This window comes from Ovis aries, chromosome 3, assembly GCF_016772045.2.
Source record: "Ovis aries strain OAR_USU_Benz2616 breed Rambouillet chromosome 3, ARS-UI_Ramb_v3.0, whole genome shotgun sequence".
Taxonomy (NCBI): domain Eukaryota; kingdom Metazoa; phylum Chordata; class Mammalia; order Artiodactyla; family Bovidae; genus Ovis; species Ovis aries.
Window position 1 is genome coordinate 183036402 of NC_056056.1, and position 13749 is coordinate 183050150.

Sequence of the window (13749 nt, forward strand, 5' to 3'; positions counted from 1 at the left end):
AGAAGAAGGAGGCAGAGGATGAGACGGTTGGATAGCATCACCAATTCAACAGACACGAACTTGGGTGAATTCTGGGAGATGGTGAGGGACAGGGAGCCCTGGCATGCTGCAGTTCATGGGGCAGTCCATGGGGTCGCAAAGAGTTGGACATGACTTAGGGACTGAACAACAACAACAAGCATACAAGATTCAGTAAAATTTAGAAATCTGAACAAATTTTTGATTGCATATTACATTGGAGCAAGATACAAAAATGTATTTTTAAACATATAGTTGATAATTTTGTGAAGTAGCATTTTAAAATTAATTTTTGTTTCAGCAGATTCCAAACTAAGGGCAACACGCTCTAGCATGAGAAAATGCCCAAGCTTTCCTCTGGAAGGAAAACTGCAGAAGCTGTGTTAAAAGCAAATACAACCCTAAAAGATTACAGGTTCAACAGAATGCTGTTCACTCCTGCTATTTCAAGAAATGAATCCTGTGAACAAAGAAAGTATATGGGGAAGTAGAACACACAAAAATGAAGAAGCCTCTATAGGGAATAAAGACACTTTAGGCAAAAAACCAGTAAGGCTGTTAGTTCAGAAAGTCAGTTCAATTAGCATTAGCCAAGCTCCTTCCATACATGACCACTGGAAAAATCATAGCCTTGACTAGACAGACCTTTGTGAAAGTGAAGTTGCTCAGTCGTGTCCGACTCTTTGCGACCCCGTGGACTGTAGCCTACCAGGCTCCTCTGTCCGTGAGATTCTCCAGGCAAGAATACTGGAGTGGGTTGCCATTTCCTTCTCCAGGGGATCTTCCCGACCCAGGGATCGAACCCAGGTCTCCTGCATTGGAGTCAGACACTTTAACCTCTGAGCCACCAGTTCCTCACTTCCTAGACAGACCTTTGTAGGCAATGTAATGTCTTTGCTTTTCAATATGCTATCTAGGTTGGTCAGAACTTTTCTTCCAAGGAGTAAACGTCTTTTAATTTCATGGCTGCAATCACCATCTGCAGTGATTTTGGAGCCCCCCAAAATAAAGTCTGACACTGTTTCCACTGTTTCCCATCTATTTCCCATGAAGTGATAGGACCAGATGCCATGATCTTTGTTTAAGCCAACTTTTTCACTCTCCTCTTTCACTTTCATCAAGAGGCTTTTTAGTTCCTCTCCACTTTCTGCCATAAGGGTGGTATCATCTGCATATCTGAGGTTAGTGATATTTCTCCCGGCAATCTTGATCCCAGCTTGCGCTTCTTCCAGCCCAGCCTTTCTCATGATGTACTCTGCATATAAGTTAAATAAGCAAGGTGACAGTATACAGCCTTGACGTACTCCTTTCCACAGACAAATCATGAGAGGATGAATGAGCAGTTAGAGTAGGTTGCATGCACACAGGACACTCTGGCTCAAGCACAGAGTTGAACCTGTCTGATTTCAGACATTTACAAACATTCATATTCTTCACAGTTTCCTTTCTGAGTCTCTGCCACCTCTCATCTCACATTTCATTAGACTCTATAGTTGCTTCTTTATCTCAGGTATTGCTGTAAGCAGTTAGGGCAGGAGGGTTGAAGAGAAAGAGAACCAAGACAGCTTTCTTGACAGAAGAGAAACCATTTTGGCCCTAAGCCATTTTGTGATCTAAGCCAGGCCTTAAACAAGTCTCAGTAATTAACATCTTAAGGGAACTAAAGAATGCAGAAACATTGCCTGTTATCAAGCAAGAGAAGTAAGGACACTCCCAGTTCTGTGTCAGTGGTAAAGATTGGCCTGGGGCACTCAACTACCAGATCAACTGGAACCTAAGGAATGATGATGTTGACCTTTTTCTGACCCTCCTGACTTCAACCAGCTATAGTTTGGACTCAATCAAACCCCTTCATGAATACACTTATACTTAAAACTTTCTCAGTTTTACTGTTGGGGAGACACTGCTTTGGGCAAGATCCCTAGTATTCTTACTTGCTGCAAGTAATAAATCTTTCTTTCCCAAATCTTTGATTTGGTTGTAAAACAGGAGGGAAGGGGGCAGGGTACAACCTTTAAAAGAAACATAGCCATAGGACATGACAAAAACTGGTTAGAACTAACAAGGTCCAAGGTGGCAAAAGATTTGACTTCCAGTGGACCTTGAGCCACATTTCATGCTCATTGTACCACATTAGCCCTCTGATGGATACTGATAAGAAACTTACAGAAATTCCTGATGGGAGAGACTGACTGTGGGAGAAACTGGGTCTTGTTCTGATGGGTGGGGTCATGCTCAGTAAATCTTTAATCCAATTTTCTGAAGATGGGCAGGGCTGTGTTCCCTCTGTTGGTTGGCCTCGGGCCAAACTATGGAAGGGATAATGAAGGTAATGGCAATCTCCTTCCAAAGGATTTGTACATGCACTGTGGTAGTCAGTGCCCCTGACCCTACAGCAGGCCATTATTGACCTACGCCTCTGCTGGAGACTCCTGGACATTCACAGCCTTGTCTAAATCAATGAAACTATGAGCCACGCCATGGAGGGCCACCCAAAATGGACGGGTCATGGTGGGGAATTACGACAAAACGTGGTCCACTGGAGAAGGAAACGGCAAACCACTTCAGTATTTCTGCCGCGAGAATCCCATGAACAGTATGAAAAGGCAGAAAGATATGACACTGAAAGATGAGCTCCCCAAGTCAGGAGGTGCCCAATATGCTACTGGAAAAGAGTGGAGAAATAACTCCAGAAAGAATGAAAGTACAGAGCCAAAGCAAAAACAACACCCAGGTGTGGATGTCACTGGTGATGGAAGTAAAGTCCGATGCTATAAAGAACAATATTGTATAAAAACCTGGAATATTAGGGCTATGAATCAAGGTAAGTTGGAAGTGGTCAAACAGGAGATGGCAAGAGTGAATATTGATATGTTAGGAATCAGCGAACTAAAATGGACTGGAATGGGCGAATTTAATTCAGATGATCATTGTATCTACTATCATGGGCAAGAATCCCTTAGAAGAAATGGAATAGCCTTCATAGTCAACAAACGAGTCTGAAATGCAGTACTTGAGTGCAAGCTCAAAAACGACAGAATGATCTCTGTTTGTTTACAAGGCAAACCATTCAATAACACAGTAATCCATGTCTATGCCCTAACCACTAATGCTGAAGAAGCTGAAGTTGAACAGTTCTATGAAGACCTACAAGACCTTCTAAAATTAACACCCAAAAAAGATGTCCTTTTCATCAGAGGCGACTGGAATGCAAAAGTAGGAAGTCAAGAGATAACCTGGAGTAACAGGTAAGTTTGTCCTTGGAGTAGAGAATGAAGCAGGGCAAAGGCTAATAGAGTTTTGCCAAGAGACCACATTGGTCATAGCAAACACCCTCTTCCAACAGCACAAGAGAAGACTCTACACATGGATATCACAGATGGTCAATACTGAAAAAGATTGATTATATTCTTTGCAGCCAAAGACGGAGAAGCTCTATACAGTCAGCAAAAACAAGACTGGGAGTTGACTGTGGCTCAGATCATGAACTCCTTACTGCAAAATTCAGACTTAAATTGAAGAAAGTAGGGAAAACCACTAGACCATTCAGTTCAGTTCAGTTCAGTCGCTCTATGACCTAAATCAAATCCCTTATGATTAATACAGTGGAAGTGACAAATAAATTCAAGGGATTAGATCTGATAGAGTGCCTGAAGAACTATGGATGGAGGTTTGTGACACTGTACAGGAGGCAGTGATCAAGATCATTCCCAAGAAAAAGAAATGCAAAAAGGCAAAACAGTTGTCCAAGGAGGCCTTACAAATAGCTGAGAAAAGAAAAGATGTGAAAGGCAAAGGAGAAAAGGAAAGATATACCCATTTGAATGCAGAGTTCCAAAGAATAGCAAGGAGAGATAAGAAAGCCTTCCTCAGTGATCAATGTAATGAAATAGAGGAAAACATTAGAATGGGAAAGACTAGAGATCTCTTCAAGAAAATTGGAGACCCCAAGATAACATTTCATGCAAAGAATGGTACAATAAAGGACAGAAATCATATGGACCTAACAGATGCAGAAAATATTAAGAAGAGGTGGCAAGAATACACAGAACAACTATACGAAACGATCATTATGACCCAGATAACCATGATGGTGTGATCACTCACCTAGAACCAGACATCCTGGAAGGTGAAGTCAAGGGGGCCTTAGGAAGCATCACTATGAACAAAGCTAGTGGAGGTGATGGAATTCCAGCTGAGCTATTTCAGCCTAAAAGATGATGCTGTGAAAGTGCTGCACTCAATATGCCAACAAATTTGAAAAGCCCAGCCATGGCCATAGGACTCCAAAAGGTCCGTTTTCATTCCAATTCCAAAGAAAGGCAATGCCAAAGAATGCTCAAACTACTGCACAATTGCACTCATTTCACATGTTAACAAAGTAATGCTCAAAATTCTACAAGCCAGGCTTCAACAGCACGTGAACTGAGAACTTCAGGATGTACAAGCTGGATTTAGAAAAGGCAGAGGAACCATAGATCAAATTGCCAACATCTGCTGGATCACTGAAAAAGCAAGAGAGTTCCAGAAAAACACCTACTTCTGCTTTATTGACTATGCCAAAGCTTTTGACTGTGTGGATCACTACAAACTGTGGAAAATTCGAGGGTAGGAAATACCAGACCACCTTACCTGCCTCCTGAGAAATCTGTATGCAGGTCAAGAAGCAACAGTTAGAACGGACATGGAACAATGGACTGGTTCCAAATTGGGAGAAGAGTACATCAAAACTGCATTTTGTCACCCTGCTTATTTAACATATGCAGAGTACATCATGTGAAATGCTGGGCTGGATGAAGCACAAGCTAGAATCAAAATTACAGGGAGGAATATCAATCGCCTCAGATATGTAGATGACACCACCTTTAAGGCAGAAAGCGAAGAGGAACTAAAAACTTCTTGATGAAAGTGAAAGTAGAGAGTGAAAAAGCTGGCTTAAATCTCAACATTCAAAAAATGAAGATAATTTCATCTGGTCCCATCACTTCACGGCAAATAGATGGGAAACAATGGAAATAGTGACAGACTTCATTTTGTTGGGCTCCAGAATCACTGCTGTGGTGATTGCAGCCATGAAATTAAAAGTCGCTTGCTCCTTGGAAGTAAAGCTATGACCAACCTAGACAGCATGCTGAAAAGCAGAGACATTACTTTGCTGACAAAGTTCCATCTAGTCACGGCTATGGTTTTTCCCGTAGTCATGTATGGATGTGAGAGTTGGATCACAAAGAAAGCTGAGCGTAGAAGAATTGATGCTTTTGAACTGTGGTGTTGGAGAAGACTCTTGAGAGTCCCTTGGATTGCAAGGATATCAAACCAGGCAATCATAAAGGAAATCAGTCCTGAATATTCATTGGAAGGACTGATGCTAAAGCTGAAGCTCCAATACTTTGGCTACCTGATGTGAAGAACTAACTCACTGGAAAAGACCCTGATGCTGGTAAAGACTGAAAGCATTAGGGGACAACAGAGGGATTAGATGGTTGGATGACATCACAGACTCAGTGGGCATGACTCTGAGCAAGCTCTAGGTGATGGGGATGGACAGGGAAGCCTAGAGTCCTGCAGTCCATGGGGTTACAAAGAGTCAGACAGGACTGAGCAACTGAACTGAACGGAGTATACTAGCATATGCTAAATGACACACCCACCAGCACCATCCCAGTTCTGAGGCTGATCATCAAGGGCAAAACAGAGGACAGCGACCCAACTCCTGGAAAAACCTGCCCCTTCCCCAAAATAGTTGGAATAATCCTTCCAGTCATTAGCCTATGAAATTACCCAGCCCATAAAAACACTAACCATGCCATACTCAGGGGCTGCTCTTGCCTTCTGAGATGGCCCACACTCTGTGGAGTGTATTTCTCGCAAAATCCATTTCTTACCTGTTTCTTTGTCTCTCACTGAATTATTTCTGTGATGGGACTTCAAGAAACTGAGTTTCATTAAGTCCTGAAATTCAGTGTGATATCAGTTAAAAGACCATGGTTCAAGTCCCAATCTGAGTTATATGGTTTCAGTTGTGTTTTGGCTTGACACCCATCAAGAGGAGAACCCAGTTTTTTGGGTAACATTCAGTCAGTCAACCAGTCAGTTTAGTCACTGAGTCATGTCCAACTCTTTGCAACTCCATGGACTTCAGCATGCCAGGTTTCCCTGTCCATCACCAGCTCCTGGAGCCTATTCAAACTCATGCCGATCATATCAGTGATGCCATCTAACCATCTCATCCTCTGTTGTCCCCTTCTCCTCCTGCCTTAAATCTTTCCTAGCATCGGTTAACATTACCCACATCTAATCCACTCTCCACCTCGTTGTCAGGTGGAGACTAAATACACTATGTAGACTTATAAACTAAAAATCTTCTCCTCTTCTGAAAACTTATCTGTGCCCTTGGAATAAAGTCTACTCTCACTAACCTGGCCCTCTACCTTCAAGTCCCTGTCTGCCTTCCTAGAGTCATTCCCATCACTCCCAAGTCCTGATCCAGTTTCTAGCCCCTAATTCATCAGCCTTTGTGCAAGCTGATCTCCTATAAGGCTTTTCTCTTTATCCACACCTGCGCCTCTGCCTTCTGCCTATTAAGGTCTACAGTTACCTCTCATGACCAGTACTTGCATTTCTTTGGGCAGGATTTCCTCATCACCCCAATCCTTCTATTTACCAGGAATATTTACTAATATCATTACTTATTTGCCTATCTACTGCCCCTTAAAGGGGATAACAGAGGTGAGGTTTTACTTGAATATCACTGGGTGGGGAAGATCCCCTGGAGAAGGAAATAGCAACCCAGTATTCTTGCCTGGAGAATCCCATGGAGTGAGGAGCCCAACAGGATACCATCTATGGGGTTGCAAAGAGTCAGACATGACTGAGCAACTAACACTTTCATATTATACGTAAGTAAATGAAAATCGCTCAGTCATGTCCAACTCTTTGCAATCCCATGGATTATACCAAAAGCAAAAAAAAGTGCCTGACACATAGTAGGTGCCCAATATACTTTGCTAAATTTTGACAAACAAGTGAATGAGAAAATGAGTTAATGAAAGAAATGTGATTTGGGTACATATTTAAGAATATAGGCTTTGCAATACAACAAACACATAAACATATTTACTATTTGAATGTAGGGAAATGCAAAGGCAATTTTCACTAATGAACATGTTTAGTAACATGTTTGTTACTAAAGGAGTGAGTACATACTAAGGTTAATATATTTCTATGAGCTTCTTTAAAAATTGGTAAGATCTAAAATATCATAGAAAAATCTCAGATTTCAAAACCATTCTTTCACATTAGTTCAGTAATGGTCTCAGAGAGAGAGGAGGAAGGAAAATAGTGAAGTAGGGAGGAACAGAGGAACTGAAATGACACCAGGAAGCAGAACATTCAAAAGAAAAAGCTTCTACAGGGAAAACACAAGTTCATGAAGAGCAAACTGCTCAGGCTATTACTTCAAGAAGAAAGTTCAAGCTTGCTTTTTGAAGTTTCAGATTTCTTATTTATCCTGTTGCGATACTATGATTGATAAGAAATGTATATTTGGTCTTTGTCCAGGATTCCTGGCTCTTAGCTCCCCAAATGTTGGAACTTCTTAAGTGCTAAGAATGACAAAAGTGTCTCTTGTTGTGTTAATGAGATGACTTTAGGACCCCACCTAAGGGTGGAGGCTGGTTGCCAGGGGAACCAACCACAGAATTAGAGATTTGGAACTTTCTGTTTCAACCCCTGAAGGTTGAATCATTCATCAAAGGCCAATGATTTAATCAAACTCATGCTTCTGTAATGAAGCCGCCATAGAAATCTTAAAGGACAGGGTTCACAGAACTTCTGGGTTGGTGAACACGTGGAGATTACAGGAGGAGTGTCACACTGGAAGAGTAGGCAAACTGTGGCACATTTCCCTGTTTCTTGCCCTTCAAATCTCTTCTGTCTGGCTGTTCCTGAGTTACTTTAAAAAAAAAAAAAAAAAAAAAAACCAGTGATTGAGGAAGTAGCAAATTAACTGAACCTGAAGAGGGGTCGTGGTAACCTTTGGTTTATAGTCAGTCGTTCAGAAGGAAACAACCTGGACTTTGGACTGGCATCTGAAGTCTAAAGAGGGGTCATGGGAACTCCAATCTATAGTGGTGGATCAGAGACACAGGTAATAAATAGCCCAGGCTTTTGATTGGCTTAAGAAGTGGGGATGAGGGTGTGGGGCAGTCTTGTCAGATTGAGTCCTCAGTGTGTGGAATTGGATGCCATCTCCAGGTAGCTAGTGTCAGAATTGAGTTGAATCCTGTGGCAACCAGCTGATATCAAAGAACTACTTGGTGTGCTGAAGCATTTCCCTTCTCCCCCTCCTCACGCTGCAATCGGGTCCAGGAACTCTAATACACTTGTACAAATGGTGCAGTTAGGTCTTTACCACAGAAGTAACACCTCTGGCCTATGATCTGAACAGATTCCTTTCATATACTCTGGTAGATTGATTTTAATTATTGATTAAATTGTAAGTTTCTATTAATTACATAGACCTAGGTAGTTAAGGCATTGAGATGAATTGTTGGCTACAAAATAACCACTAATATTATGCAGATATACTATCTGCTGTCTGATTGTAAACTTGATATCAGAAGGGAACACTTTGATTCAAGTTCTTCAATGCTACATGTTGAAGTTTGTATGCTGGATGAGGATAAGTCAGGAGAAAGAAAGTCAGTAAGTCACGGCCAGAAACTCTGGAATTTCTAGAGCTGAGGTAGCAGAGGCTGAGCCATAGCCAGAATTTTCCTCCACAAAGTTTTACTAATATTAGAAATCAATCAGAACAATGTACTAATAAATTAGCACAAAAGTCTACTAATTTTGAAAATTAATGCCCTTTTCTAGAACTGATTTTCCAGAAATTGAGAAATTGTGCCTTGAAGATGATGGGGTTTTCTGCTAACCATCTCATAGAAGTGAAATCTATTTGTAAATATTCTATATATGGTAAATAATATTCTATGTTTTAATTTAAAATTTACATTAGATTTATATCTCTTGGAATTCCTCAACCAAAGAATCCAAAACAAATTAGACTAATATAATTTACATTGATTTAATTTCTTCAATGATTCTCAATAGAAACAATCTGTATATAGACTTACTAGAATAATTAAAAACACCTAAAAAATAAACTAAAAAATATATTATAGAAAACATTAAAAATATATTTTAGAAAACAATGCCTATCAAAAGATTCTGATAAATTAACAGGAAATCATCCTTTTAAAATGATGAATATAGATTGTTACCTGCAAGTAAATCTATAATAACCAATAACTTATATTAAACTCAAGAATAAAAAATACTCATAAAACCTATTACTTGCCATGGGTTTAAGATATTCTTGCATAGAACATAGGATTGAATATAAATGGCACACTTTCCCTCTCTCAGCTTAATGAAACATTTTATATAGTGAAAGCATTGTAAATAATGTTTAATATTCCTTATCCAATATAATTTAGTCTAGGAAAAATATATACTGTCAATAATGCAAATATTTGTAGAAGGTACAGTTTGATGTAGACTACAGTTTGATGTTGATAAATCAGTTTCTATTTATTTAAACAGAACCTTTCGGAAAATGTTGCTAGGTTGATCTAAGAATTTATTAAGGACTAATCTGGTTGGTTCCATGACATAAGATTGAAAAATCTTTAGGCTATAATAAAAGATTTACTTCCTTCATACTTTTATTATTTTAACTTCAAATAAATGGTTAAAATATAAGTTTCATCAATATGCTAAGTTGTAATTAAAATGCTTTTCTGGCCTAATGATGATTCTGAATTCCACATTATTTATATCTCATCTTATATATAGCAATCATTTCTAAGGTCTATGGCATTTTCTTATTATTTAAAACTAAAGAATTTCAGGCCACATAATAGTATTCTTATTCAAGTATTCTGACTAGCAGTAGCAGAAAGATTCAGAATGTGTGAAAATGGGGAAAATGTAAGAATTTCAGCACATTGATATGCCCTTTTGGACATCACATCAGAACATCAAAATAGACCAAAAAACATAAAGATGTTCATACTTTAACCCAGTGATCTCACTCTTGAAAAAAGAATGGAATAGATGAGAAGTTGAATGCATATTTCTAACAGCATCTTATAACAAATAATGGAAAACCATCTAGTGGTTAACAGAGAGGAAGTGGTGATTAATGCAATGATAATATCTGAAGTAAAATTTATGATACAACCTTTAAAAATAAAAATAAGACTAGAGAGTAACAGAAAAATTTATGATATCTGTTAGTGGTTTGATGTAAAATAGATATTAACATAAGCAAGGATCAAATAGTCATATACAAAATGAAAATAGCTGTTATTAATATTTATTATTAATTTTAGTATTATTGATATGTCACTTAAAAAATTAAAATACAATAGGTTTACTTATTAATCACAGAATTTCTTTTCTAAGTTCTAGGAGATAATGCTACTAAGTCCAGTTGGAACACAATAAGATCTTTGGATTTTATTTAACTTAGGTGTTCTGATGAATCAGGACCACTATGCGACTCACAGATACTTCAAGGTAGCTTCCAAAGGGGTCTAAAACAACAGCAAAAGGATCACGAAAGGAGGAACCTCCAGGAAAGTCTGGCTTTTTATTTTAGGTGAACATTTTGGCTGTTAGTCTCCTCCAACTCCTTATCACACTACCTATGTCCTCAAAGATTCTTAGAATGTTTAACTTGTTCTATAAATTTTCACACCATATCTTTTAATCCCAATCAGTAGGCTGATTCATGAATGAGATAAGGGAAGTACAGTATTGGAGATCCAAAGGCTGAGGTTTCCAAAAAGGAATTAAGATAAAATTGAAGTAATTAAAAAAAATTTTTTTTTTGTGGCAAAGGTGACAAACTCAAAGGTTACATTAGGGGCCAGATGACAACAGAAACAAGTGCAGCAGGATGGGTATATGTAATTGGCAGTGAGGGGACCTGTGGTAAACTGCAGTTTGCCCTGTGTAAAAGCAGCAGCTACTACAGAGCTCCAGCAAGTTGCTGAAATGCATGAATGCAGACTTAAGCCTGCCAGGATCATTCAAGGGAGACCAGAAATACAGCTGTCCCGGTGAAATCTCTTGAATTTCTAACTGTTGACAACTAACTAGAATTAGCTTTTAATTTTTCATTTATTAGATAGGCTAATAACAGCTGCCTTTGGGCATATTTTGTTTCACAGAATTAAAGTGCACCACCTCTTGACCTATAGTTAACATGCGGGGATTTCCCAAAAGAATGATGTTTATCTGCCAGAAGTCATATTTTCAAATGAGGCCCTTCAGAGAAAAAATAAAAAATATTAGAAAAATGCAAAACAGTGAAGCTAAAATAAGTTGTGAGCATGCTGATAAGCACAAATCAATAAGGGCTTACAAACTATAAGAACATTATATTAAGACCTAAATGTTCCTGAGGAGCAAAACCTCAGAGGATTTTACTTTTATATTTTCAATAATTGAGAAGACATTCTGAGTCACTGCAAAAGGAGATCAGCCCAAAGAGCTTTTCATAAAGATGGCTCCCTTGACTGAAATTATGTTAAAAATGATCAGAAGAAAATGTCAAAATTTGACCAAGACAGAATTGCTAGGAGCTACCAAACTGCAAATAGGACTGTGTGTCTTGCATTGTGCCTGTTGCTAGTTTCCCTTCATCTATCCCATTCCTTCCAACTCTCATTTTTCATCCTTGGCTGCTAAAAAGGGAAGTCCCTGGAGACACCTAAGAAATGACTGTCTGGCTGAGTAAAGAAGGAATCAGGAAGCAAAGTATAAAGATGTTTTTACTTTAACAGTAGGAATTTATCATCATGAAAGTTAGACTCTGTGGATGGGTGGGTGTGAGTAGCTGGAAGGAAGGGGAGAGTTGGTCTATTCAACTCATCATTTGCATCACATGCACCCAAGGAAAAAGTGTTTACCTGGTGGAGCCACGGTTAACCTTTTTTCCTTGCTGAGCCGGTGCCCTTGGATGAATTCACTCATGGAAGGGGGGCCCTTCAGAAGAAATGACTCTGTGGAGGTGGGATCAGGGGGAACTCTTAATAAATTCTGTAGGTAGGAAGCCCCTGAAGTCCTGGGACGGCTCTGATCACAAAGGGAAGGTGAAAATTGTCTTGCAGGAGATCCAAGAAAATACATATAGGAAACAAAAAAGTTTTACTTTAATTACCTTTCAAAGCCTCACCAGTGACAACATTATTTATACTGGCATTTAATTTTTTTAACAAGTAAATCAAGATTTTCACTAAATGTTTAGTTTCCATACCAGGATACAACCCTATTTGGAAATTGTACTGGATACTGGAAAAGAGATTTATTATAGTTAGTCAGTTTGAACCACAAACAGAAAATATTTATATTGTTTGATTCTTAATTGAAAGCTCCTAAAATAAAATTTCACTTTTAACTGAAAAATACAGGGTAAGTAATTCAACATCCAGGACTCTAGAGAAAGGTCATAAAATCAAGCCATTAATAACCTTATGAGTGATTTTTTAAAACAATATTCATATACTAAAAGAAAAAGCACAAAAACCTGCTTTTAAGAAAAACGCTATACATATTCCATTCTATTTGACTGAAATAGAGACATCTTTCAGTCAGTCATCAGTTTTCAGCATATGAACAAAAGCTCCCCTAAAAGAACACATTCATCTTCTTGCCTCATTAGAGAGAAGCTGGTAAATAGCACCATTACCATTCAAATTATCACCCATGTAAAACATAGCTTCATTCTTAATATCCACTTTTCATCTACCAATTTTTAGGTTGGAGGTAAGGGAGAGGCATATTTATGCATACAAGGAACAGCAAAAATGTTAACAGACACTTGAAAAGTATATTATGGTTAACCAAGAGATGGGGTGTGGGGGACAGAAACAAATAAACACAATGATCAAAAGGTTTTAATTTGGAAAAACCAACATTGGCAAGGCCCATTTATACACCCACTCCCACTTTTTCTCTTCCTTCCCTTCCTCCATCCTCCACAATAACAGCACATTAAGTTTTGCAGTTAACTAAAATCTGGCCACTGCACCATACTATGAAGATCGCTGCATGCATACCTTTTCCTCTGAGTGCCACTGCTGACCCGAATGTTGGGTGTCTGTGGGCCCTGACTATGCAGGAGGTAAGTGTCTATGGTGGGCACGGTGACTGATGCCTCCCCACTTACTTTAGGGCTGCCGATCTTGCTCTTCCCAAGTTTGCCTTTGCTGCGACGGGACTGCTCATGGTCAAACTCTAAGTCCTCCAGCCGCTGGGTCAGGGCGAGTTTTTGCTGGATAGCCATTCGTAATAAAGTGTTTAGAGTCTTCTTTTCATCCTCTGCAGCTGCTAACTGTCTCTGCATCTCATCCAACTGTGTGACATATTCATCACATCTAGAACCACCAACAGAAAAGTGGTCAGGAGAAAATCTTCGTGCAATTAAATCTGGAGCTTCAGTTGAAAGTAATGAATTTTGCTAGGATTTGGAAGTAATGGATGTAATCCCATTACAATGGAAGTAATGGAATAGAAGTAATCTATTTCAGTAGAAAGTTGGAAACAGAGCAGGTTCAATAACTGATAGTTCATCTATACGATGAAGTACATATGGGGGCATTCTTTCTGTTTTGTTTCGGCCTTGCTGTGAAGCATACAGGATCTTAGGTCCCTGACCAG

General features: G+C 39.0%; 1 protein-coding gene across 3 annotated transcripts in view; it reads right to left on the bottom strand.

Moving 5' to 3' along the window:
* BICD1 (BICD cargo adaptor 1) overlaps positions 1-13749 on the bottom strand; it is a 250371-nt gene that overhangs the window by 25021 nt on the left and 211601 nt on the right. For 2 of the 3 annotated variants that reach the window (XM_012175056.4, XM_060413213.1), the window contains exon 7: positions 13259-13466. In XM_012175056.4, the coding sequence (XP_012030446.1) occupies positions 13259-13466 (208 nt within the window). Of the gene's footprint in view, positions 1-11999; positions 12194-13148; positions 13467-13749 lie in introns of all 3 variants that reach the window. The other variant, XM_042247282.2, reaches the window with a different exon arrangement.